General features: G+C 44.9%; 1 protein-coding gene across 1 annotated transcript in view; it reads right to left on the reverse strand.

Annotated features, from left to right (window-relative positions):
• LOC137537950 (mucin-2-like) overlaps window positions 1-27,581 on the reverse strand; it is a 343,213-nt gene that overhangs the window by 219,312 nt on the left and 96,320 nt on the right. Inside the window, exons 20-25 of the mRNA XM_068259877.1 lie at window positions 27,171-27,383; window positions 23,577-23,742; window positions 22,196-22,270; window positions 9,597-9,640; window positions 5,435-5,588; window positions 399-506 (exon numbers count right to left, since the gene is read on the reverse strand). Coding sequence (XP_068115978.1) covers window positions 399-506; window positions 5,435-5,588; window positions 9,597-9,640; window positions 22,196-22,270; window positions 23,577-23,742; window positions 27,171-27,383 — 760 coding nt within the window. The remainder of the gene's footprint in view (window positions 1-398; window positions 507-5,434; window positions 5,589-9,596; window positions 9,641-22,195; window positions 22,271-23,576; window positions 23,743-27,170; window positions 27,384-27,581) is intronic.

Genomic DNA, 27,581 nt, shown 5'->3' on the forward strand with positions numbered 1-27,581 from the left:
CGTGTAGAGGCAGAGCTACAGCCCAAAGCTCTGCCTCTTCACGGAAGCGCTCCCCGCAATGTGCCCTGAGGAGTTTGGGGTGATTTATGGACTGTTCAGCCGTGGGGATGCGGCGTTTCAGTTAGGGCATTGACATTAAAGAGGATTTTTAAAAAAAAACAAGTATTTTGTGAGTCTCTCTTTAAATTAGCCTATAAATTGTATCATCGGATTTCAAAACTTAGTGCTTAACTGAGGGCTAACATGGTACAATACTCTACTACTAGTGGCTTTCTAGACAGTATCTGCAGATAGAGTCTCTCATATGCAGATGTCAAATGAGTTGCCTGCACTAGGCATAATCAGACAGAAAAGTTATGTACATACACGCTCCTCAGACATGACTTTACAGAACTTACCATGTGTGGCATGAGGAATTCACAATGTCACCTGGAAAATACTCCTTCCCCTTCCAAGAGCACGGGCAAGCTTCTGGGGCAAAACATTCACTGCCATGTTTTACCAACCTGGAGGACAACAGAGTAACACACAGATCACAGATACGTTTTTCATACCTAGATCTATACAAAGGATAGGAGAACATGAACTGTGCATGGAGGGAAGGAGATTTGAATTACTATTATATTTACACTTTCCGTGGTGCCGTACATAATACAAAACTGACAATAGTGAGGACCATAGATGCTTAAGTTAGTTCAACACAAAGTACAATAAGAGCATCCAGGAACGCAAACACAAAATACAATACATACATACTGTACATACATACATACATCAAGTGTGGTTTGAAACCTCACCATTACTGGTGTATGTTCATTTGATAAAGTATACCAGAAACAGGAAATCCTAGGGGGAGGACCCTGCCCTTGTGAGTTTACAATGTAGATTTTGCTTAGAAAAGGTTTTTTTTTTTTCATAAGAGTGGTTAAATGTGGAAACAGTTATGGTGAATTCTATACTTACATTTAAATTGGATGCTTACCTTAAAGGCATCTACAGCTATGTCTGCTAGATGTGGGAAGGTGATATCTTGGTCCAGGCCTGGTGATCCCCCTCTGCCATCCCTATCCTCATATAACAAGTGTAGTGGCAATGACCATTCCCTCTCATAACAAGTGCAACCATAGACCCTTCCTTAGTAGTGACCATGACTCCCCTAAACAAAAACAAAAGTTTGCTTTCCTAAAACAGAAAGAATTTGCGATAATTCAGGTTGGAGTGAGCTTGAGATGTCTCCCAGAGCAACACTGCTGAATATATGCAAATTAACCATTGTACCCTTAGAAGCTAAACACACCTCCAGAACCACTGGAATGCAATGATGTGTCAGCTTGTTAATTTGTACAGAGCCAACATTAAACTCTTCCTTCCTGCATCTATTGCAATGACCATATCACCGCAGGGAATCTAGATCCCCCATGTATGTCAATGTCCCTCCAGGTCCAGTCCTGGTTTTTTATCAGTTTTGTATGTATTTCTATGGGTGTGTTCGCACATAAAAGGTGTACATTTCCAATCCTGTCAGATAAAACTGATAGAAAACTGATACAAAACGGACAGGACAGGACAGTACTGGACTGGAAATTTACAGATTTATGTGTGAACCAGGCCTTAGGGATGTAGGTGGCATGCCGAGAGTAATGCCACTTCCCAGCCACCAGAGGTCCTCCACGTGTGACACCCAAACCCCTCCTGGCCTTGCTCATGTCCTTGAATCAGATGCTGTTACATCACAATCACGTTTTATGTAGAGAACAGGTATCCGGAGATCCCAGTATGAAAATAAACCATATATCAGCCTTACACCTTCCTTCAAAGACGAATAAAGCTCTACTTCACTTCACAGCCGGCAGCCATGACAACACCTTTTATTAACATTTGTTGAAACCATCAACACTTCACATTTATTGCTCATGAAAGCTCTGCCTAATGCACGCTCCACAGACTTCTGGAAAGACATCAAATGGCAGCTGTGCTATTTACTGTGATTCCTCATGTGGAAAATGCAAACTGGATGCAGAAAGGCAGTGTGCGAATGGGGCAGCCAAATGGGAATGAGAGGGGGAGAGAGACCATCATTACCAAGAAATGGAAGGGAGACTGACCATCCTTATCAGGAGATGTGGATAAAGAGACCATCGTTATCAGGAAATAGGGGGGATCAACCATCATTCTCAGGAGTAGAAGGGGGAGACAGACCATCATTCTCAGGAGTAGAAGGGGGAGACAGACCATCATTCTCAGGAGTAGAAGGGGGAGACAGACCATCATTCTCAGGAGTAGAAGGGGGAGACAGACCATCATTACCAAGAAATGACCATCCTTATCAGAAGATGGGGATAAAGAGACCATCGTTATCAGGAAATGGGGGGGGACCAACCATCATTCTCAGGAGTAGAAGGGGGAGACAGACCATCATTCTCAGGAGATGGGGGAGGCAGAACATCATCATCATCATCAGGAGATGGGATGGAGACTAGGTAACCATCGTCATCAGGAGATAGGGGGAAACTGACTACCATTCTCAGGAGATGGGGGGAGGGGGACTAGCCATCAGTATCAGGAGATGGGGGGAGACTAACCATCATTATCAGGAGATGGGGGGAGACTAACCATCATTATCAGGAGATGAGGGGAGACTGATCATCATTCCCAGGAGATGGGGGGGGGGGGGGACTGACCATCATTATCAGGAGATGGGGGGAGACTGATCATCATTCCCAGGAGATGGGGGGGGGGGGCTGACCATCATTACCAGGAGATGGAGGGGAAACTGACCATCATTATCACATTATCAGTAGATTGGGGGAGACTGACAATCAATCTAAGGAGATGGAGGAAACTGACCATCTGAGGTAGGATTCCAGGCTATCAGCTTAGTTGAGGTTAGATTTTAGGATATCAGTGCAGTTGATCCAGAAGTCTTTCCTCAGCACTGAATGAATAGCAGCCTTGGCAGTGTTGTAGACTGAGAATCCTCCAAGTCACATTATGTCTGTAGTATCAGTGCTGGTGAATTAAAACATGCTTATTTCTGTGGAATGTGTGTAAGCTGCTTATCTGACACTTGATCCTAGCATGCACCTGCTGGTCGGGGAAGGTCCTGGGATGAGCAGCAGTTTTGCAGCCCTCATACGTAAAATATGAAGGCAAACTAGCTGAAGTGTAAAGTCTGAAGCATCCTGATAACACCCTGTAAGGACTCGTGTAGCAAATGGGCAATTTTTGTCTATTAATATAACATTGTTACACATCATATTAACCAAACCTGCTAGTTCTTTGCCTTAGCTCCTTGGGAAACTGGCAGGTGTATTCTGATTTGGTGCACAAAAATGACTGGCAAGATAAACAATGAACGAGAGAATTGCTGCGCTGCAGGTAAGAAGGCAGGAAGCAAGGTAAATGGGTACGTTTTAGTACGCCGCCGGTGGGTTGGGTGCAGGGTTCCCAGCGGTGTTAAATACTATTCCCCCTCCAAGTCATAGCACCTCGCAGAGAGAAGTAATTCAGGGACTGGCAATCACTGGAACCCCAAATTACCCTTGCATAGCGACTGCACTACAGCATACATGTCAAACTCTGGCCCGCGGGCCAAATCTGGCCCTCTGAGCCATTAAATTTGGCCCTCAAGGGGTTTTCCTACTTTGCACTATGTGTGGCCCACTCTAGGCCACCAGGGAAGCTCTATTAGAGGGGAAGCCCTAGAACACTAGGAAAGTCATATGGGGGAGTTTTATACATACTTGGGGCTTCCTCCAGCCCCATCCGCATAGATCGCTTCCACGCCGCCGTCCTCAGTCTTCTCCCTCTTCGGTACCAGGTCCCGTAACTTCAGCCAGTTGCGACCTGTCTGCGCAAAAGAAGTGCTCCCCCTACGTATGTCTCTGGCGGCTGCTAGAGAGCTACATAGAGGGCGCACTTCTTTTGCGCAGACTGGCCGCGACTGCCTGAAGTTCCTGGAACCGGTACCGGTGATACAGAAGACTAAGAATGGCGGCGTGGGAGCGATCTGTGCAGATGGGGCTGGAGGAAGCTCCAGGTATGTATAAAACTTTTAATTTCTATTAGCTCTGGTACACTTTAACTACCTAACGACCGCGTCACTCCAATTGGCATGGAAGTGGCAGCAGCCCAGGACCGCCTAACGCCAATTGGCGTCAAGTCCCGGGGTTGGGGTTTTGCAGGAGATCGAGCGCGCCGATGTACGCACATCTCCACTTGAATGACAGAGCTCCGCTCCAACATCAGTCTACCTGCGGCGATCGCCGCTAGGAGAATGTTAGACTATTTATGCTGTACATCGCTGCGTTCTAAGGCAGCGCTGTACTGGGGACAGCCGTGCGGCACGGCTGTCCCCTCTGGAGGCACAAAGGCGATTGGCTGTCATAGACTGATGCCTATAACAGCCATTCGATGTGATTGGCTGGCTGGGGGAGGGAGGGGCAGGTATTTAAAAAAAATTGTAATATTTATGTAATAAAAACAAATACAAATAAATAAACACGCCAGCAGGGATCAGAGCCCACCAACAGAAAGCTCAGTTGGTGGGCAGAAAAGGGGGGGGATCACTTGTGTGCTGAGTTGTACGGCCCTGCAGCGAGGCCTTAAAGCTGCCGTGCCCTAAATTGTAAAAAATAGCCTGGTCACGAGGGGGTTGTAAGCCTACGGTCCTCAAGTGGTTAAAGAGGAACTGTAGTGACTGTTGTAAATTTTTTCCTCACCCCGATTTACATTCTGAAATTTATCACAGGCGGCACCATTTTTATACATTTGGTATAGCTGCTGGTGGGTTGGGTGCAGGGCGAGCCAAATGACGGCTCTCCCTGCTGCTGCTAAAATCCCCAGTGGCTTTAAATACTATTCTCCCTCCGAGTCATAGCAGCTCTGAGGGAGATGTCATTCGCGGTCTGGCAATTGCTGGATCCTCACATTTCTCTTGCACAGGGCGCGCATCATATCATTGCTGCTATGACAGCGTCCATCTTTGATGCTTGGCGCTGAGTGCCGTAGCAACCTGCTTCAATATTTAGTCCCGTCAGGTGCAGCTCGGCAGAATGTTTGTTTCTAAGAATCCCAAAGCCAGTGAAAATAATACCTGGTGTTCCAGAATGCACTGTGAGGTAAATTCCAAAGCCAATAGAAATTATACCTGGTCTCCTAGAATGCTTGGGGGCGGGGCTAATCGGCCTAGGCTAAGCATCACTGGGAGGGTGGGGCTACAAACCAAAACACAGCAATATATAGCTACAAGAAGTGTTTCTGATGCTGAAACCAGGATGATTACTGTAAAAATGGGTATCCTGAAAAATTTACTACATTCTACTATATGTCACTACAGGGCCTCTTTACGGGAGTTGTGGTGAATTAGGACAGACAGAGGACAGAGGACACACACATGACAATGCACGTAGCACACGCATACACATGTAGTTACCCTCTGGGGCAGATGCAGCCTGACACACACGGCAGATGGGAGGACGCTGTGATGTTCAGTAACAGGTTCTCGCAGGTTCTCTCTCTGCTCAGTTCAATGTCCACATCAGGCTGGCTACAGTTGTAATACAACAGACCAGGCGGACACTCTGATGCTGAGGGAACAGAATGGAGTAAAACCATCAGCTGGGAAAGGAACATTATGTGACTGCAGTGTTCTCCCCAGGATCTATTAGCCGGGTGTTCCACCCATCGAATTTTGTTGACTACTCCTTCTCCTCCTACGCTGTAAGCAGTTTCACCGACCCTGTGTTTCCCCCTCACACCCCACCCGGCTATGTAAATTTCTGGGGAGAACACTGGACTGAATCAATGGGTTATACAGTATGTACAAAATTTTGTCTTCAATTATTTCACCTTAGTTATTTGTCACATAAACTAGAATGTAATTCAAGAGTTAAAGGACTCTTTTAACTCTTAGCAAAGGGAGCCTCTGATCGGCTATTTGGAATTGGCACTGTTGTTAGCCTGAGGAAGCGGGCTTAGACCCGTGAAACGCGTTGCCTGTGCTAAATCAATATTTCTTTGTCTATACAAAGATCTCGTCATTGAGGTAAGCCACCTCATTTTTCAATTTTATCTTGTTTTTAATCCATTTATTCACACTGGTGCCTCTTTACCCAAATTGTAATTTATTCAATTAACTTTTCCTTTTGATATTTTTTATGCCCAAAGCAACAAGAAAATATCTAAAATAAGTACTTTAGTACTATTTGTATTTTCTACTTTTAGTACATTTTAAATAGCTAAGTACATATACAGGGCCGTCCTAGACTTTTTGCCTGCCTGAGGCAAACTTAGAAAAAATTGCCGCCCCCCCCCCCCCCCTCCCCTGGGTCCCCCGATCTGCGCTCCCCCTCCAGCTTTAAATTGTTACTTAGCAGCCGATAGTAAGAGGGATGGGCGGGGATCACTCACCTCTTCCGGTTCCAGAGTGCGCTCCACTGACGTCACTTCCTGCAACGCTGCCTACTGTATTGTAAGTGGGCGGCGTTGCAGGAAGTGACGTCAGTGGAGCGCACGCTGGAACCGGAAGAGGTGAGTGATCCCCGTCCGTCCCTCTTACTATCGGCAGCTATGGAGCCATTTAAAGCTGGAGGTGGAGCGCAGATCGGGGGACCCAGGCGAGGGAGGTTCGACCCCCCTCCCCACCGCTAGGCCCAATTCCCCCTTCCTGCCCGCTACCCCTCCAGCTCGGCGGCCACCCCCCCCCCCCGCACCCACGGACGGGCGGTTGTTGCCCCCAAGAAGTGCCGCCTGAGGCAAAAGTTTCACCCCGCCTCATGAGCGGGCCGGCTATGTACATATAAAGATATTTGGTAGAGAAGGTGAGAAAATGCAGGCGAATGCATGGTGGCGAAGCAGGCAATACTGTCAGTATAGGCCGCCTGTCTCTGTGCACATCTCCCTTGGGCTTCCCTGTCCTGCACATGTTTCTGTCCACTAACGGTACAATTTTTTAAAACAATGGTATTTTTGATCAGAGTATTTCAATCGTATTGTATGAAAACAGAAAAGCTGATGGGCCTATACGACCCCAAGTGATCACAATATCGATCAAATCTTTAAAGGACAACTTAACTGCAAAGAATTTGGAGGCTTCCATATTTATTTCCTTTTAATCAATACCAGTTGCCTGGCAGCCCTGCTGATCTATTTGGCTGCAGTAGTGTCTCAATAACACCAGAAACAAGCATGCTGCTATTGTTGTCAGATCTGACAATAATGTCAGAAACACCTGATCTGCTGCATGTTTGTTTATGGTGTATGGTTAGAAGTATTAGAGGCAGAGGATCAGCAGGACAGCCAGGAAACCGGTATTGCTTAAAAGGATATAAATATGGCATCTTCCATATACCTCTCACTTCAGTTGTCCTTTAAAGAAATGACCACGTGGATTTTCTCATAGATATGATCACAACTGGTGGAGATATGATCGCAAGTTGGATTTTTTAGTGGTGTGGATCGATTAAACATAACCTCTTCTTTTAATCTGAATGATTGTTCGCTAAAAATTGTAACGTTAATGGGCACTTTTATAAATGATCTGACATATAACTTTGGAGCAGGAGTGCTCGGATAGTACTTTTGAAAATCCAAATTGATTCGGATCCGGATACCCTCCTCCTCCTAACTGTTCATGGATCTTGTCTTACAGGGATTTGTAGGATGTCAAAAGCAAGCTCACATACATTGGCCAGGAATCGAACCCAGGTCAACTGCTTGGAGGGCAGCTATGCTCACCACTATACCACCAACATTACAGGCTGAAGCCAGCCAGTTCACTCATCTCTTCAACTACAAGAAATGCCCAGGAGTAGTGTTAGCTACCATAATATCTATCTTACGGCAGGGCCCTTATTACACTTTCTCTTACAGGGCTATGAAAACCGTTTTGCCCATGCGATAAAGCGAGGTGCAAAAATGAAATCATGCCTAGCAGAGGATGGTTTTGATGCATCAACCTCTGGGTTATGGGCCCAGCACACTCCTGCTGCACCACTCTGCTGCCACACAGTGAATGCTTCGTTGTAGGAAAAAGTGGCATTAAACTTCTTGGAGCAGACTTATTTCCTCCCTCCAAAAGACACACATACATCCCCATAAAATCATTTAGCAGCAACTGGGCGCACAGTCTCTGTGGCGCAACTGGTTAGCGCATTTGGCTGTTAACCGTTCTCTTCGGACAACTGTTGAACACAAAAGGCAAGGCCATCCCTAGGTGGGCTTGAACCATCAACCTTTCGGTTAACAGCCGAATGCACTAACCAATTGCGCCACAGAGACTGTGCACGCAGTTGCTGCTAAATTGCCATCTGGGGTTCTCTTCAGATAACTGTTGAACACAAAAGGCAAGGCCGTCCCTGGGTGGGCTTGAACCATCAACCTTTCGGTTAACAGCCGAATGCACTAACCAATTGCGCCACAGAGACTGTGCACGCAGTTGCTGCTAAATTGCTATCTGGGGTTCTCTTCAGATAACTGTTGAACACAAAAGGCAAGGCCGTCCCTGGGTGGGCTTGAACCACCAACCTTTCAGTTAACAGCCGAATGCACTAACCAATTGCGCCACAGAGACTGTGCATGCAGTTACTGCTAAATGATTTTATGGGGATGTATGTATGTCTTTTGGAGGGAGGAAGTAAGTCTGCTCCAAGAAGTTTAACGCCACTTTTTCCTACAACGAAGCATTCACTGTGTGGCAGCAAAGTGGTGCAGCGGAAGCGTGCTGGGCCCATAACCCAGAGGTCGAGGGATCGAAACCATCCTCTGCTAGGCATGATTTCATTTTTGCACCTCGCTTTATCGCATGGGCAAAACGGTTTTCATAGCCCTGTAAGAGAAAGTGTAATAAGGGCCCTGCCTTAACATAGATATTACGGTAGCTAAGACTACTCCTGGGCCTTTCTTGTAGTTGAAGAGATGAGTGAACTGGCTGGCTTCAGCCTGTAATGTTGGTGGTATAGTGGTGAGCATACCTGTCTTCCAATCAGTTGACCTGGGTTCGAATCCTGGCCAAAGTATGTGAGCTTGCTTTTGACATCCTACAAATCCCTGGAAGACAAGATCCATGAACAGTGAGGAGGAGGAGGGTGGAGGGTTTTTCATCTTTGTAATCGGTTTCGGATCCGGATATCTGCAATATCCGCGGATATCCAGATTATGCGTCCAAATATCCGCAGATAGCTATCCGGATTTTTAAAAAATCTGGAACCCGAATCCGATAGTGTAAAAAAGTTTGGATATCCGGGTTACCCGGATATCCGAAATCCAGATGGGCATCCCTGCTTTGGAGTGCCAACCTCTATCCTGATGAGCTGACAGGAATGGGTGCAAGACACAGGGGGTACAATTTGGCCAGACAGTATGAAAATACAGTGGCGGTCAATCTCATGCAGGTTCCGGAGATGTCAAAGAATTTACAACAAACCTAAGTGCTCTGGCTTCCAGCATCTGACTGTGGCCCAGATATGCAATCAACCATCTATAGATGCTATTGAGCACCACAAAAGCACAGATCTGGACTACACAGAGCTCTCTCTATAAACTGAATAACATTATGGTCCTCAGTGGATAAAGAGATACAAATAGATAACTCTCACCTGTTTCGCTGGACTCACAATTCATGACCCCATCTCTGCAGAGGCTGCAAGACCGAGACAGAGAAAAATAACTGTCATGTGTGGAATACAAATCACTTTCGTACATACACATAAAACAAGTATTTGAAAGGGCTTGTGATTACATGCAACTGCAGCTCATGAAATAAACTTTTAAAGTGACACTGAAGCGAAAAAAAAAATAAGATATAATGAATTGGTTGTGTCGTACAGATAATTAATAGAACACTAGTAGCAAATAAAATAGTCTCATATTTTTATTTTCAATTATATAATTTTTTTTTATAACATTGCATCATTCTCTAATACAGGTCCTTCTAAAAAAATTAGCATATTGTGATAAAGTTCATTATTTTCTGTAATGTACTGATAAACATTAGACTTTCATATATTTTAGATTAATTACACACAACTGAAGTAGTTCAAGCTTTTTATTGTTTTAATATTGATGATTTTGGCATACAGCTCATGAAAACCCAAATTTCCTATCTCAAAAAATTAGCATATCATGAAAAGGTTCTCTAAACGAGCTAATAACCTAATCATCTGAATCAACTAATTATCTCTAAACACCTGCAAAAGATTCCTGAGGCTTTAAAAACTCCCAGCCTGGTTCATTACTCAAAACCGCAATCATGGGTAAGACTGTCGACCTAACTGCTGTCCAGAAGGCCATCATTGACACCCTCAAGCAAGAGGGTAAGACACAGAAAGAAATTTCTGAACGAATAGGCTGTTCCCAGAGTGCTGTATCAAGGCACCTCAGTGGGAAGTCTGTGGGAAGGAAAAAGTGTGGCAGAAAACGCTGCACAATGAGAAGAGGTGACCGGACCCTGAGGAAGATTGTGGAGAAGGACCGATTCCAGACCTTGGGGGACCTGCGGAAGCAGTGGACTGAGTCTGGAGTAGAAACATCCAGAACCACCGTGTACAGGCGTGTGCAGGAAATGGGCTACAGATGCCACATTCCCCAGGTCAAGCCACTTTTGAACCAGAAACAGCGGCCGGAGCGCCTGACCTGGGCTACAGAGAAGCAGCACTGGACTGTTGCTCAGTGGTCCAAAGTACTTTTTTCGGATGAAAGCAACTTTTGCATGTCATTCAGAAATCAAGGTGCCAGAGTCTGGAGGAAGACTGGGGAGAGGGAAATGCCAAAATGCCTGAAGTCCAGTGTCAAGTACCCACAGTCAGTGATGGTCTTGGGTGCCATGTCAGCTGCTGGTGTTGGTTCACTGTGTTTTATCAAGGGCAGGGTCAATGCAGCTAGCTATCAGGAGATTTTGGAGCACTTCATGCTTCCATCTGCTGAAAAGCTTTATGGAGATGAAGATTTCATTTTGCAGCACGACCTGGCACCTGCTCACAGTGTCAAAACCACTGGTAAATGGTTTACTGACCATGGTTTTACTGTGCTCAATTGGCCTGCCAACTCTCCTGACCTGAACCCCATAGAGAATCTGTGGGATAGAAAGTTGAGAGACGCAAGACCAAACACTCTGGATGAGCTTAAAGAGAACCAGAGATGAAGCAACCTCATGTATTTTACCTTATAAATCAGTGGGAACATGACAGTAAACACCTAATCTGCTCTTTGTTACATTGTTCTCTGTTTAATTTGCCTGTTATCACCTCTAAGATAAGAATCCCGACTAAGCAGTCGGTCTGGCTTTGCTACAGAATAATTATAGCTGAGACTGTGTTCTTTGCTGTCTTCAAGTCCAAGCCTGCCCCCTGCTGGCTTTGCTCAGGAATCATTATAGCTGAGTCATTATAGCAAAGCCAGAATCAATGCTCAGTCCGGGATTCTTATCTCAGCTAGATAACAGACACTTTTAGCAGTGAGGATGGAACAGAGAGCATGGTAAATGTTTTCTCTAATGTTCCCACTGATTTCTATGGTAAAATACACAAGGGTGCTTCGTCTCTGGTTCACTTTAAGGCCGCTATCGAAGCATCCTGGGCCTCCATAACACCTGAGCAGTGCCACAGGCTGATTGCCTCCATGCCACGCCGGTGACGCCGCATTGAAGCAGTCATTTCTGCAATAGGATTCCCGACCAAGTATTGAGTGCATAACTGAACATAATTATTTAAAGGTTGACTTTTTTTGTTTTAAAAACACTTTTCTTTTATTGGTCGGATGAAATATGCTAATTTTTTGAGATAGGAAATTTGGGTTTTCATGAGCTGTATGCCAAAATCATCAATATTAAAACAATAAAAGGCTCGAACTACTTCAGTTGTGTGTAATGAATCTAAAATATATGAAAGACTAATGTTTATCAGTACATTACAGAAAATAATGAACTTTATCACAATATGTAAATTTTTTTTAGAAGGACCTGTATTTGCAGTTTACACATTACACCGAGCACTCTAAATAATTTCACAAAGCAGGCTAATGAACTTTTGAACTTTCCTCTGCAGAAAAAACAAAATACAGTGACAGGCAGTTGAGATAACAAGCTTCAGAAGACAGAGCTCTCTACGAGTTTCCTAACTCTTACTGTACTGGAAACAATATTAGACATATCTCTGCTGCTAATGTTTTAATTTTTAGCTGTACTACACATACAAATCATTATATCATAAGTTTATTTTCACTTCAGATTCCCTTTAATTACTACAGTTGATTCATTTCACTAAAGGTGGCCACACACCATACAATTTTTTTTAAATATCTGTTCAATTTAAGAATTGCAATCAATTTTTCTGACTGATTGTAACATTTCAAAAATATGACCAATGTACCACACAACCTATGTTCAATTTTTCCCCAATTATGATAAAAATGATTGAAAACTCTGACAAAATTGCTAGGGTGTGTATATTAATAAATGGGCAATCTAACACACACCATACAATCTTTAAGGTGGCCACACACGATACAATAAAATTATCAGATTTTACAGTAATTCGATAAAAACGATCGTATCTCTCTAAAAAAAACGAAAGCTTTTTTTTCATTCGACTGAAAAATCCGATCAGATTTCCCGTTTTTTCCTATTTAAATTGATCCGGAATGCCAGATATTTCTCTTCAATTTCTACTAAAGATTGTATGGTGTGTGTTGGATTGGCAATTTATTAATATACACACCCTAGCAATTTTCTCTGAGTTTCCAATCATTTTTATCATAATTGAAAAAATTGAGTATATGTGTGTGGTACATTGGTCAGATTTTTGAAATGTTATAATCAGTCAGAAAAATTGATTGCAATTCTTAAATTGAACAGATATTTAAAAAACTGTAGGTGTGTGGCCACCTTTAGAGAGAGTGAAGAAAAATATCTGGAATTCCGGATCGATAAAAATCGAAGAAAACGGGAAATCTGATCGGATTTTTCAGTCGAATGAAAAAAAAAGCTTTCGATCTTTTTCGGAAGATACGATCGTTTTTATCGAATTGCCGTAAAATCGGATCATTTTATTGTATCGTGTGTGGCCACCTTTAGACACGTTTGAGAAAAAATGTCAGGTTCAGTAATTTCCCTTATGCGGTATTATAGACTTTTTGGGCCACAAGGCAACAACCCTCCAAGGCTGATTCTCCTGAGCCAAAGAACATGATGTCACATAGTAAGCTGTAGGCAGGGGCATAACTAGGAAGAATGGGGACCCCAGCAAAATTTTGGTAGGTTCCCCTTAATATTCACAACCCTTCCCTTGCCTCCCTTGGTTGGCCCTTGCAGCCTCGGGGTCCAACCAGGGGTAATGTAACAAGTGTGGCCATCAGGATCTGCAAACCCATAACAAGTGTAGCCACAATAACACCAGATCTGGAGTATCGGAGGGAGGTACGGTTAGTAGTTGGGGGCCCCTCTACACCTTTGGGTCCCCCTTCAGTCACAGGGGCTGCTGCCCTGTAGTTACACACCCCTGGCTGCAGGATTGCTCATCAGCTGAAAAGCGGTCAGTTAAATGTGACTGTGGACACCAACCACATCTGCAAATACAGCTCCAACACTCTACATACTGGAGGCAGCCAAAAAGAGCAGCTTCTCTGTGTATTTCACACAACACAAAGTAATATCGCACCATACAATCTCACTACTAAGCAGAATACACACTGAGCTAGAATTATCATAATGGAAGTCATTGCCATCTGCAATACCCCTAGTCTACCACAAGATGTCACTAGTAGTCAGTGCTAGAGACCACATCTCATACACAATGGGAAACTAGGAGTTATACATTGAACTAATCACCAGAAAAGTGCCGCTTGGTGTAATCTGCTTTCTCTACAACAGAAGGAAATCTGAAATAATTCAGCTATAAGTGAACATTTGGGGTTACCCACAATGCACCACTACTGAATATGCAAATTATCTCTTTTTGTCCCTGTAAGCCAGGCTAGCATCCAGAACCGCTGGTGTATAGCAACCCTAGTGATAAGCGGCCATAAATACACATAGCAGCAGTACTAATTAGAAACAGCAAAATATAAGTGTAACGATCGGTGTAACACAGAGAGGATCTGATTACCGGTGATCTGCAGTATCACCGAGAATACAGATATATACCCGATTATAGATGATCTGCAGTATCACCGATAATCAGATATATCTCTCACCTCTGGACACCTGAGTAATATGAGTGTTTGGTGCAACAGTAATACTTTGAGGAGAGCCTCCGTATAGAGGATGCAAGGCAGTAAGAGATACTGCCCAAAGCACAGGTTCCTTCCAAGGCCTGAGGCTCCCCAAGGGGAGGAGTCAGGCTGAGAGTGGGAAGGACCAGAGTGTGAGTGACACCAATGGTGAAGTGTCACTGACAGATCTGTGAACTATCTCTAAACAGAGGAGATAGTTCTCGAGATCGGACAAGCCAGGTCGGCAACAGACAGACAGATCAGATACAGAGGAAAGAGACTGATACAGAATCCTAAGGCAAGCAAGGTTTGGCAACGGAGTATCAGATATAGCGAAGTACCAAATCAGACATCAGAAGAGAGGTCAGGAAAAGCAGAAGGTCATAACAAATAATCAACAATTGTCTAGTCTAAAGGTGTGAGCTCCTTGATCATCAACACCCTGGAACTAGTCTGAAGATATAACAGGATGGTAAAGCTAATTCCTAGTCTTGGGTGTGAGCTCCATAGTCATCAACACCCTGGAACTAGTCAATATACACAGATAATATACAGTATTCCTAATCTGGGGTGTGAGGTCCATGATCATCAACACCCTGGAACTGGTCTAAAGAATAACACAGAATCGGACAAAAAGGTCTGAGTGCTTCCACGTAGTGATCGCAACGGCAGACAACCAGAGAATGACCAGCACCCAGTATATATAGCAAGGCGCTCTCCAGCGCCTCCCCTAAGTGCTGGACCAATGGGAAGTGGTGGAATTGTCAGCTGACCGGCTTGGTCAGCTGACTCCCTTCTGGCTGTCATAAAAGCTCTGCCTCTCAGCGCGCGCGCGCTTCCTTCTGAACCTGTGTGGACTATCAGTCCCAGCCACACCAGACCTGTGCTGCAAACCATCCACTGTGCTGAGCGCAGAACCAGCCGCACCGCTATCAGAGCATGCGGCGGTTCCTCCGCGTTCAGCCATACTGCCAGATGTAGGCCCATGCGTGCAAACCGCCGCGTCGGACGTGGAATCCGCCGCCTTGTTCTCAGGACATGCGGCAGTTTCTCCGCATTCAATCATGCTAGTAGATGCAGGCCCACGCGCGCAACCTGCCGTGTTGGACGCGGAATCAGCCGCCTTGCTCTGAGCACCCGCGGCGGCTTTTCCGCGTTTTCTCACAATAAGAAATAAGAAAAAAAATGTGCAAAAATAAATTGGCCTTAAAGGAATACTGTAGTGGGGGTCGGGGGAAAATGAGTTGAATTTACCCAGGGCTTCTAATGGTCCCCCGCAGATATTCTGCCACTCACCGATGCTCTGGCCCCGCCTCCAATTCACTTCTGGAATCTCAGACTGATGTCACCAGGAGTGTACTGCACAGGCACAGACCATACTGGGGTTGTGCTATATACTTTTGGTGACGTCAGTGGGAGCGAGGACACGGCAACGCAGGCGCAGTGGTTTTCAGACTTTAAAGTCTGAAATTCCAGAAGTGAACCAGAGGCGGGGCCGGAGCATCGGTGAGTGGCTGCGCGGGCACAGGATGTCTGCGGGGGACCGTTAGAAACCCCGGCCGGGTAAGTTCAACTCATTTTCCCCCGACCCCTCTACAGTATTCCTTTAAGCACTTGCAAGCCTCTAAATAAATTGGCGGCTAAAGGGTTACATCAATGTACAAATCGATTTTGCAGCTCTTTTACTACCAAACTTATGGAATTGTCAAATCACAATAGCCATACATATCGCTTGCATTAAATTCAAAATCAATTAAAATATGCCGGAAATCTCTCTGAAAAATGCTGCAAAGATCGCTACCAAGAGCGATTAGTGATTGTGAAAGCTATTTGTGCTTTCTGGTGGGTCTCAGCCCACAAAGTAGCGATAAGCAGAAAAAGCAGCACTTTCCAGCATGAGGTTTATGAGATTGCCACATTGCTGTTACTTATCGGCACTCTGTGTCATTCACCATGTTCATTATTAAGTGGAGATTACGCTGATCGCCAATTTATAGCTCTTGTGTGGCTTCTACGCCGAGGTTTCTCAAGTATGCTGCAAATGAATTAACTAGAATTAACCAGCAGTAATAAGAGAGGGGAGGAATGTGTTTTTCCTTATAAGGAGCTTTGGGTATTCTGGGAAATGGTATAAATCGAGGTAACTCAATGCCAGCTGATGGCTGAAGGTTATCCGGAAAACATGCTTCATTAAAGATGATTAAAATGTGTCATACATTAAAAAAGAAGAAAAAAACAAGAACAGCCTTACCTAGAGTCCTGCTCTAAAAATCTCAATTTATATGAAACAGCTGATAAATCTTGCTCAATACAGATTAAAGCTGAGTACACACGGTACAATTTTCCGTCCGATCTACGGATCTATTCAATCATTTCTGACTGGTTCTAATCAATTTTGTGATTGATTTTTAGGTACTTAAAGTGGTCTGAAAGTCAGCCTTTCTACTTTCTAAAAGATTGCTCACAGCTTGAAAGCTACTATCCCAGAAAAAAAATTCTAGCAGAAGATCACTGAAATGGTTAAACAAAGCACTTTGTCCTGCTCTTAAGCTTCAAATCGCATCCAAACTGGAGATAACAGTATCTTTTTTACTTGTTAAACACAAATGTATCAACACTGGAATGTAAACAAACACTCTCTTAGAAGCTGTCTCAGCTTCAGGCACACACAGTCAGTGTTCAGAATAACTCATTAGAAGATTGTAATATATAATAAAAAGCAGTTATCATAGAAAAAGAATAAAATGCAATGCCAGCTTTCAGGGTAAGAAAAACTACACTTTGGAAACTTGTAATTTGTAAACAGACAATATTACGTGTGCACAAAAGCAAATATGAGTAATAAAAAGTAGGAAAACACATTTTTATTGAATGTTATGTCAGAGTTTCAGACCACTTTAACGCAAAATCGATCACAAAATTGATTGGGAACAATTTGGATGTCTACACATGATACAATTTCTTAGCAGATCACTGGTCGATCTGATGGAAAATTGTACTGTGTTTATGAGGCTTAACAGTTACAGATTGCCCAGCAAGCTTAGGGTGAACCAGAACTACTAGGAGTGGGTAAGGGGCTAAAAAAGTTCAAAAATGCTTTGCAAAACAGAATTTTGCCTTTCTAAAATAGACGTATTAGTGATAATTCAGATGAGAGGGGCATATGATGTCTCCCACAATGCATCACTGCTGAGTATGCAAATCAACTCTTTGGTGTCCCTGTAAGCTAGCCACACCTCCAGAACCGCTGGAATGCAATGGTGTGTCAGCTTGTTAATACAGACTGTTTTGGACTGGTTGATCCTCATTGCATGACATGGATTACTATGGCTCTATGGGGTAAGACTTGAAGCACCCAGAGTTACAGATTGCCCAACAAGCTCATGGTGAATCAGAACTATTAGGAGTGTGTAAGGGGCTAAAAGAGAATAAAAAGCCCCCTTACTAAAATGCTATGGAAAAAAGAAGTTAGCCTTCTTAAAACACGGTATTTGTGATTATTCAGATTGGAGTGAGCTCTGAGATGTCCCACAATGCATCACTGCTTTAACCACTTAACGACCGCCTAACGCCGATAGGCGTCGGCAGGTCGCAAGTGGTTTCCCATGGAAACTTTCCATGTCAGTTCACGGAGGGTGCCTCCGTGAACAGTCTGCGAGCCGCCGATCGCGGTTCGCAGGCTAATTGTAAACACGCGGGGAAGAAATCCCCGCTGTTTACATCATACGCCCTGCTGCGCAGCAGCACCGTAAAGGAGATCGGCGATCCCCGGCCTCTGATTCAGAGGCGGCGCAGGACGCATCACCGTCCTGTGCAATCCAGGGGATGGAGGGGTGGGAGGGAAAGAGAGGGAGGCCCGATATCGCTGCGGAGGGAGGCTTTGAGGAGCCCCCCCCCTGCTACACACAACAAGCCGGCGGCGATCAGACCCCCCCAGCAGGACATCCCCCTAGTCTGGTTGCCCTGGCTATTATGCGATCTGTGCTGTGGGCTGGAGAGCCCACGCAGCACAGATTCGACCAGCATAGCCTGGTCCTTAAGTGGTTTTAATATAGATTAAAAAATTAATAGAAGGGTTAGAATACAATCTGCATATCAGCTGCATCAAACATTGCCAGAAGATTATACACTTTATCACAGCTCTTTAAAACAGCAGTTAAGCCAGTGCGGAGCAACACATGGCATTTCCGATCCATGGCAACAGTGGCGTAGGGATTACCATAGCAGGAGCCCAGTTCTGACACCCGTTTTGTTTGTTTTTTTTGTTTCATTTTTTTTAATTCTCCAGCCTATGTAACTCTGCTGGCGGCAGGCAGGAAAAAGGGGACTATTTGTTCACCTTCACACCGCCGCTGCACATTAATACCTCCTCCCTGCCCTCAGCTTTGTATTTTTTACCGCCCAAGGCCCACAAACCTCCAGCTACCCCATGAAGCAACATGACTAGGATCAGGTGATCAGGAAAAGGGGGGAGGTTAGAGATACTGATAGATCAAGTGTGATGAATAGCGGAAAAGCCGCCGCATGTTCTGACAGTAAGGCGGCTGATTCCGCGTCTGATGCGGCGGTTTGTCCGCGTCAGCATGCGTCTGGGTTGTCTGGAACTGGTGGTGCACACGGGAGGAATGGCGTGGGGGCCGCCGCGTGTTCTGACGGTAAGGCGGCGGATTCCGCGTCCAGTGTGGCGGTTTCCCCGCAGCAACATGTGTCTGGGCTGGCTGGACCTAGTAGTGCACACCGATGGAGAGCTACGCGCGCGCGCGCTGCAAGACAAGCTCTTTATACCAATAGGAGGAAGATCAGCTGATCAGGGCAGTCAGCTGATCGGAGGAAGATCAGCTGATCAGGGCGGTCAGCTGATCCCTGATCAGTCAGTGATTGGTTGATGGAAGTTGGGCGGCGCTGTGGAGCGCTTTACTATATATATCTCCTGCTGTTCAGTTGCTGGTTGTCTGGAGTTGCGAATGCCTATGTGTTAGCACTCAGACCTTAGTCAGATCCTTCAGTGTGGTGGAACCAGGAGGCCCTGGGAATCCACACTTAGCCAGTTACTGTATACCATCTGTGTTATTCTCTAGCATAGCTCCAGGGTGTTGAGATCACGGCCCTCACACCCCAGACTAGGAATACTGTATATCATCTGTGTTATTCTCTAGCATAGTTCCAGGGTGTTGAGATCACGGCCCTCACACCTCAGACTAGGAATACTGTATATCATCTGTGTTATTCTCTAGCATAGTTCCAGGGTGTTGAGATCACGGCCCTCACACCCGAGACTAGGAATACTGTATATCATCTGTGTTATTCGCTAGCATAGTTCCAGGGTGTTGAGATCACGGACCTCACACCCCAGACTAGGAATACTGTATATCATCTGTGTTATTCTCTAGCATAGTTCCAGGGTGTTGAGATCACGGCCCTCACACCTCAGACTAGGAATACTGTATATCATCTGTGTTATTCTCTAGCATAGTTCCAGGGTGTTGAGATCACGGCCCTCACACCCCAGACTAGGAATACTGTATATCATCTGTGTTATTCGCTAGCATAGTTCCAGGGTGTTGAGATCACGGACCTCACACCTCAGACTAGGCCTTGTTCTGATATCTGTTATGACCTGTAGCTTTCCTGACTATTCTTCTGATCTCTGATTTGGTACTTTGCATATCTGATACTGTTGCTGACCCGGCCTGTCTGACCTTCTGGCTGTCACCCCCCGCAGGGTGTCCAGCCTTTCCGCAGGGGTCCCCTGCTCTACAGAGGGGACACTGCTCCTTTTCGATTTTATTTGATTAGCCGCACCCAGGCTATGCATATACATAGGTTAGGATTTAGTTAGTGTTAGGCCCCTCCCATGGAGGATCGACTTCTTCGCAGTGGGAGGGACAAGTACTTAATAGGTTGCATGCAAGCTGTTACAGGAAACTAACACCCTCCTCCAGTGGTAGACAGGTCATGTGTATGCTCGGTGTGTATAATATCCCACAAGTGGAGCTTGCACTCTTTTGCAGGTAGGCACTTGCCTGTTTTTAAGTAGCGCTGTTCATTTCCTTGCTATGTACTAATTTATTTCGTCTTTGGTCAGCTGCTCCCACTTGACAGCCATGCTTTTGGTGTATATGCAGAGCTTCTGTTTGGGTTCAAGGTGCGTTTGTAGTTTCTGGGGGGGCTCAGCGCACCTCTGATTGGAGGCCATTCGGAGGCGGCCTGGTGTTGCGCTGATCCACCTTTTGCGCACTGCTCCTTATCAGTCAGGGACTCCCTCTCCAGGTGTCCTTGACTGCAGTAGGGTCTTCTCTACTTATTGGACCACCTGCTACCCCGGTGGTCCAAAGGTTACTGTTGCACCAAAACACTTACACTCTCAGGTGTCTAGAGGTTAGACGTATTTGATTATTGGCGATTCTGCAGACCCCCAATAATCAGGTATATCTGTATTCTTGCGGATACTGCAGATCGTCAAGAATCAGATTCTCTCTCTGGTTGCTGACACCTATGGTTACATCAAGGTACTGTATTAGGTATTTACAAAAAAAAAAATGTGGTTAGGGGAGATTAAGGGCTAAGCCTTTTGGCAATTTAGGGCAAGGCCAGGAATTTGAGAATAGGATTATGGAAAAAGGGATAATATTATCAGGTTAAGGTTACTGATCACAAGATTGGGGTGATTAAATTGACTGAGAACAGTCAATGACAGGACTATGTACTCTGTAAAGTGCTGCAGAAGCTTAATAATAATAATAATAATATACGACATTAGACTAAAGCCCAATCTATACAATACGATTCTTTGTGCGCTTCGATTACGATTCTATTTACGATCCGATTAAATCCGACATGTCCGATCAGGATTCGATTCAATTCGATTTGCCATTGCAAAACAATAGCAAATCGAATATCGAATCAAATCCCGATCGGACATGTCCGATTTCATCGGATCGTAAATAGAATCGTAATCGAATTGCACAAAGAATCGTATCGTGTAGATGGGGCTTAAGACTATGGTAGAATTAGATTGTGAGCACCTGAGTACAGTCAGTGACATGGCTATGTACTCTGTGAAGTACTACAGAATAGGTCATCACTATATAAATACATAATAATAATAATAATAATAATATGGCAGGACATTAGACTATGACTATAATAGGATTAGATTGTGAACTCCTCTGAGGACTGGTCAGTGACATGACTATGTAACATGCTATTGGGGACATCAGCATAAGATAAATACTTAGGGTGACACATTGACGGGATGCTTTAGGAGAGGGAGATATTAAGAGGGAAAGAAAGATAGGGTGAAAGAGGCAGAGAGGAGTAGAAAGTTTAGAGGCTGGAAGGGCAGAGGGAAGGAAGGAGGAGGCAAAGGGGAGACGCAGCTAGAGATGGGAGGAAAGGGGAGTGATGAGACAAGGAAAGAGGGATGGGTGTTATGGTGGCATAGAAGACAGCATTCTCCGAGTTCAGGTAGAGATCAAAGCAGATTATGGTATGTCCACAGCACAACAAATAATTAATAGAATCGTGTGTAGAGCTGTGGTCTGCTACAAAAAGGCTGCACAAACCATGAACCCTAAAGGCAAGCTGAAATGACTATTATTATTTAGTATTTATATAACGCCCATCCCCCCCCCCCAGGACACGGAAGCGTTAAAGTGGTAACCAATCTTGGAAACATCCTGTTGCTTCCAGGATGGGCTAAGTGCCGGGCAGACAACGGCGAAAATCGGGATTAACAAACGACAGTAGAAAGCAAAAGCAATTGCAACATCGGCTGTGCATTCATCAGGATTGACAGCTTTTAAACGGCAAGCGCCGAGCCAGTCATTTACTGTCGCCCAACCGTCTGTCTGAACCAAGCACAAATGTATTGAGGCAGTTGCTCTTAAATGATGCCAGCATTGGGTATGACAATATGGCGATCTGGTGACTATGCTTAAACTATAGACAAACGTCTCTGTATCATACATTCCATATTCCAAATTCTTACCATCTTCCAAGCGAAGTGATAATATTTTCTCCAGGCTGGTAGTCTATTCCCTGCACATAGCATGGACACTGGCTCCTGCAAACACAGGCATGTTACATACATGAAGAACTATAGATTATCAAAATAGCTGTGACCTCTATCATCCAGTCGGCTGTGCTCGGCTCTCTGTAACCTCTATTGGCTGATCAACCCTCTCTGGGCCTCAGGGAGCTAGATTTTCCACTTGAGGTGCAGTAGAGGTCTCAGGGGTCCAGTTATGTCTGGATTTATGAGACCTTTACTATTTGGTCACCTGCCTCTGGGCCTCTGTTACCTCATTATTCAGTTGCCAACCTTCTTTTATCTGTGACCTCTGTTATCTGGTCATCTATTTGTGGGCCTCTGTGACCTTTTTATTTGGTCATTTGTCTCCATGACCTCTATTATCTGGTTGTCTATTTATGGGCCTTTGAGTCATCTGGATATTTGTCTGTACTTCTATTATTGGGTCTCCAGGGCTGCCATATTGGTAATCCACTCTTAAGCCTAATCTACACGGTACAATTTTCAGTCAGCTCGGATCTATTAGATAATTTCCAACTGGTCCAATCGGATTGCGATAGATTTTGGGTACTTAATGCAAAATCTACCGCAAAATTGATCTGAAACAATCTGGACGTCTACACACGATGCAATTTCTTATCAGATAACCGGTCGATCTGATGGAAAATTGTACTTTGTATGCTTGCATACTGTTGACGGTCACTCATGGCTGCCATTAGCTATCCCAGGGTGTGTGGTTTAATTAGACACTGGTCTTCACCAAAGCGACCAGAAAGGGTTTATGGGCTGATACCCCTAGTGGGCAGCAAACTACTTTCCTGCAATGACTACCAAACTGAGTCCTCAGGGATTGCCCCAACAGAGTCATGGAAAACAGGTCATGATGCAATGTGGAGATGATGCAAGCTTAGGTCAGAACGGGTGGGAATCAAGCATAGCCATGGTTCCAGGCCGAGGTCAGTTCTAGAAGTGTTCAGCAGTATCAAGGACACAAGACAGAGTTGGGGCAGGTGGATATCAAGCAGAGTCAAGGTCACCTGCTGAGGTCACAGCAGGAAGAAATTATATGAGGTCAAGGTTAGGCACCTCTGAGAAGTCAGAGATTGAACAGTTTAAAAAGCTAGGTCACAACTACGATCAGGAACAACTGGAATGTTGAGCCCAGTATTCATGAGTAATCCTTTGTGCATGCGGGCCTACAGGTTCATATGATGTATGCAGAGCACCAACCGCATGAGAGTAGGGGGAGCAACGTGTGTCCACAGAATCATGTTTATGCATGGGATCTAAAGTGGGGTGGGAGTGAGTATGACAGCCATGTTTGGCACTGAGCTCTCACCTCTCTACACACATTTCCAGCTCTGTATTTAAGTACATTCCCTCTGGGCAGGCACAACCTTCAATGCATTCCTCAGTGCAATCTTCCCCAGCTGATAGTGATTGGCAAGTTTGATCACACGGTGTCACACATGTGCCATAAACCATTGAATGTTGACAAGACAGCCCTGAAACAAAGTGCCCATTAGTGTCCAACGCCTTTTCTGGGGTAAGAGTAAGATGATACGTTGTTACATAATAGTTACATTAATTCAGATATAATGCTGGGCATACATGGCTCAATTTTGCCGCTTGATTCTTCCGCTCAATCGATTACTCACTTGATTCTTATCTTCCGCTTGTTTTTCTTATCTTTTTTCATTGTCCTCAATGCGGAATCGGGCGGGAGATCGGACGTGTCGGAAATGATCTATCGAGCCATCTAAATGACTCAGAATCAAGCCATGTATTCCCAGCATCACTGCACAGAGGAGATCCAGCCAGAGAGATACAGAAGAGATCCAGCCAGAGACATACAGAAGAGATCCAGCCAGAGACATACAGAAGAGATCCAGCCAGAGCCACACCGAAGAGATCCAGCCAGAGCCACACAGACAGAATAGATCCAGCCAGAGAAACACAGAAGAGATCCAGCCAGAGACACACAGAAGAGATCCAGCCAGAAACACACTGAAGAGATCCAGCCAGAGACATACAGAAGAGATCCAGCCAGAGCCACACAGAAGAGATCCAGCCAGAGCCACACAGAAGAGATCCAGCCAGAGCCACACAGAAGAGATCCAGCCAGAGCCACACTGAAGAGATCCAGCCAGAGCCACACAGAATAGATCCAGCCAGAGACACACAGAGGAGATCCAGCCAGAGTCACATAGAAGAGATCCAGCCAGAGCCACATAGAAGAGATCCAGCCAGAGCCACACCAAGGAGATCCAGCCAGAGCCACACAGAAGAGATCCAGCCAGCGCCACACAGAAGAGATCCAGCCAGAGCCACACAGAAGAGATCCAGCCAGAGCCACTCAGGAGAAATCCAGCCAGAGCCACACAGAATAGATCCAGCTAGAGAAACACAGAAGAGATCTAGCGGGGCCACACAGAAGAGATCCAGCCAGAGCCACTCAGGAGAGATCCAGCCAGAGCCAAACAGAAGGGATCCAGCCAGAGACACACAGGGGAGATTCAGTCAGAGCCGCACAGAAGAGATCCAGACAGAGACACACAGAAGAGATCCAGTCAGAGCCACACAAAAGAGATTCAGCCAGAACCACACAGAAGAGATCCAGCCAGAGAAACACAGACGAGATCCCGCCAGAGCCACACAGAAGAGATCCAGTCAGAGCCACACAGAAGGGATCCAGACAGAGCCACACAGAAGAGATCCAGCCAAAGACACACAGAAGAGATCCAGCCAAAGACACACAGAAGAGATCCAGCCAGAACCACACAGAAGAGATCCAGCCAGAGAAACACAGAAGGAATCCAGACAGAGCCACACAGAAAAGATTCAGCCAGAGCCGCACGGAAGGGATCCAGCGAGAGCTACGCATAACAGATTTAACCAGAGCTACACAGAAGAGATCCAGCCAGAAACAAACAGAAGAGACACACAGCTGAGATCCAACCAGAGCTACACAAGAAAGAGCCAACCAGAGCAACACAAGAGAGATCCAGCCAGAGCCACACAGAAGAGATCCAGCTCAGCCAGTGCCATGCACAAGAGATCCAGCCAGAACTCCTGCTACCTAACAGACATTGGCCTCAATTCACTAAGCTTATCTCCTGTCTTTAATAACGTTTCTAGAGTTATCACCATGGTGATGAGACATGTAGTATTCAGGAAACATTTTACCTCAGGCAAACCTAACGTTAACTCTTCTGTCTTTAAGTTAACTAATAACTCCAGAATTCTAAAGTTAAAGACAGGCTGTTAATTAACTGCGTGTGAAAATAATTACAGAGGAGGTAACTTAACTACAGAGGAGGTAACTTAAGGAATGAAGAGATAACATAAGTGGTGGCAAGTTTTCTCTTGCCTTATTATCTCCAGCATGATCTTAGTGAATTGAGGCCATTGGCCTCAATTCACTAAACGTATCTCCTGTCTTTAATAACGTTTCTAGAGTGATCACCATGGTGATGAGGCATGTCGTATTCAGGAAACCTTTTACCTCAGGCAAACCTAAAGTTAACTCTTCTATCTTTACGCTAACTCTTCAATCCTTAAAATGACTCCAGAATTCTAAAGTTAAAGACAGGCTGTTAATCAACTGCGCGTGAAAATAACTACAGAGGAGGTAACTTAAGGAATGAAAAGATAGGATTACTCTCGCACTGTGTGGAGGTAAGGAGGTAAGCTTTATTATCTCCAGCATAATCTTAGTGAATTAAGGTCAATGTCCAATAAACTCAGTCCAGGTCTGCTTATTCATATAGGGTCTCCAGTAAAATCCAATCAGAGATAACCTCAGTTAATCAGAACCCCTATACCATGCTTTATCATATAGACTGTAGACAGCAATAACAGACAGTTCAGACACAAGGCTGTCGGGATGGCTGGCAGTGGTGGCTCGTTTAGCCGCTACTAAACACTTTTCTGCTACTTCACAGAAAAGCATTTAACATCAGTTCACATTGTTTACTGTTGTTATGTTTTAAGCCCCTAGGGGAACATACAATGGGCTGCGAAAGTTTAGGCAACCTTGATAATCGTCATGAGTTTCCAGTATAAATCGTTGGTTGTTACGATAAAAAATGTCAGTTAAATATATCATATATGAGACACACACACTGATATTTGAGAAGTGAAATGAAGTTTATTGGATTTACAGAAAATGTGCAATAATTGTTTAAATAAAATCAAGTCTATATAGGTATGAACAGCGCTGAGAGTAGTAGTTATATAGACTCCATTTATAACACAACCAGAGGTGGTTGGGAACCCCTGGCCAGTGAACAGCAGCGGGTGAAAAGAACCACACTATCCCCATCTGTACTCCCATACCACCTAAGCGCCTCTCCACCTTTTTAAAACTTGTTTAAATAAAATCAGGCAGGTGAATAAATGTGGGCACTTTATTGAGTCCAAAAACTTTAGAACTAATTATTGGAACTTGGAAAGCTCAGTGACTGCTGACCTACATACACAGGTAAATCCAATTATAAGAAAGAGTATTTAAGGGGGTCAATTGTAAGTTTCCATCCTCTTTTAATTTTCTCTGAAGAGTAGCAACATGGGGGTCTCAAAACTACTCTAAAATGACCTTAAGACAAAGATTGTTCACCATCATGGTTTTGGGGAAGGATACAGAAAGCTGTCTCAAAGATTTTGTCATCACTGAGGTAAGTCACCTCATTACCTTTCAAACTGTTTTTAAACGTTTTTATCATACACCAGGGCGCCTCTTTAACCCAAATACGGTAGTTTATAATGAAATCGATGGGCACACACATTCTCTGTGCAGTCACTGAAATATTATCACCATCTGCTAAAAACTTATATTATTACAGCGAAAATAGTGGCTGTTTCTAGTGATGTCACTTAGTGTTCCCCCACACAGTCTCTGCATGTCTCACAGCATTCTCTTACTGCCACTTACCACAATCTGGGAAGCTGCCTCTGAAATCAATGATGACCCCATAGCGACGGCATTGGTAGGCGTAATGTGCCAGGGCAGAGCACAGACATGCTTCGCCACACTTACACGTGTCCCGGCGACATTGCTCGTAGTAAGAGACGGGGCTTAGGTAAGGGTGGCACGGAGAGAAAACGTCCCGCGTAACAATGCTGCAACTCTCAGAAGCGAAAGAAGCTGAAAGGAGAGGAATGATATTGGTTACAAATACTAGATATTACTTTCTAGTGTACACAGGTGGGTTCAGGTCACAGACCCAGTGGCGGTCTTTGAGGGGGGAGAGTGGGGCAGTTGCAACCAGGCCCTGCGCTGAAGGGGCCCCACGCCGCGAGACGGGGTGCCGCCAGCATACAAGCAAGGCACGCCCATGCTTGG

Source organism: Hyperolius riggenbachi, chromosome 11 (genome assembly GCF_040937935.1).
Source record: "Hyperolius riggenbachi isolate aHypRig1 chromosome 11, aHypRig1.pri, whole genome shotgun sequence".
Lineage (NCBI taxonomy): Eukaryota > Metazoa > Chordata > Amphibia > Anura > Hyperoliidae > Hyperolius > Hyperolius riggenbachi.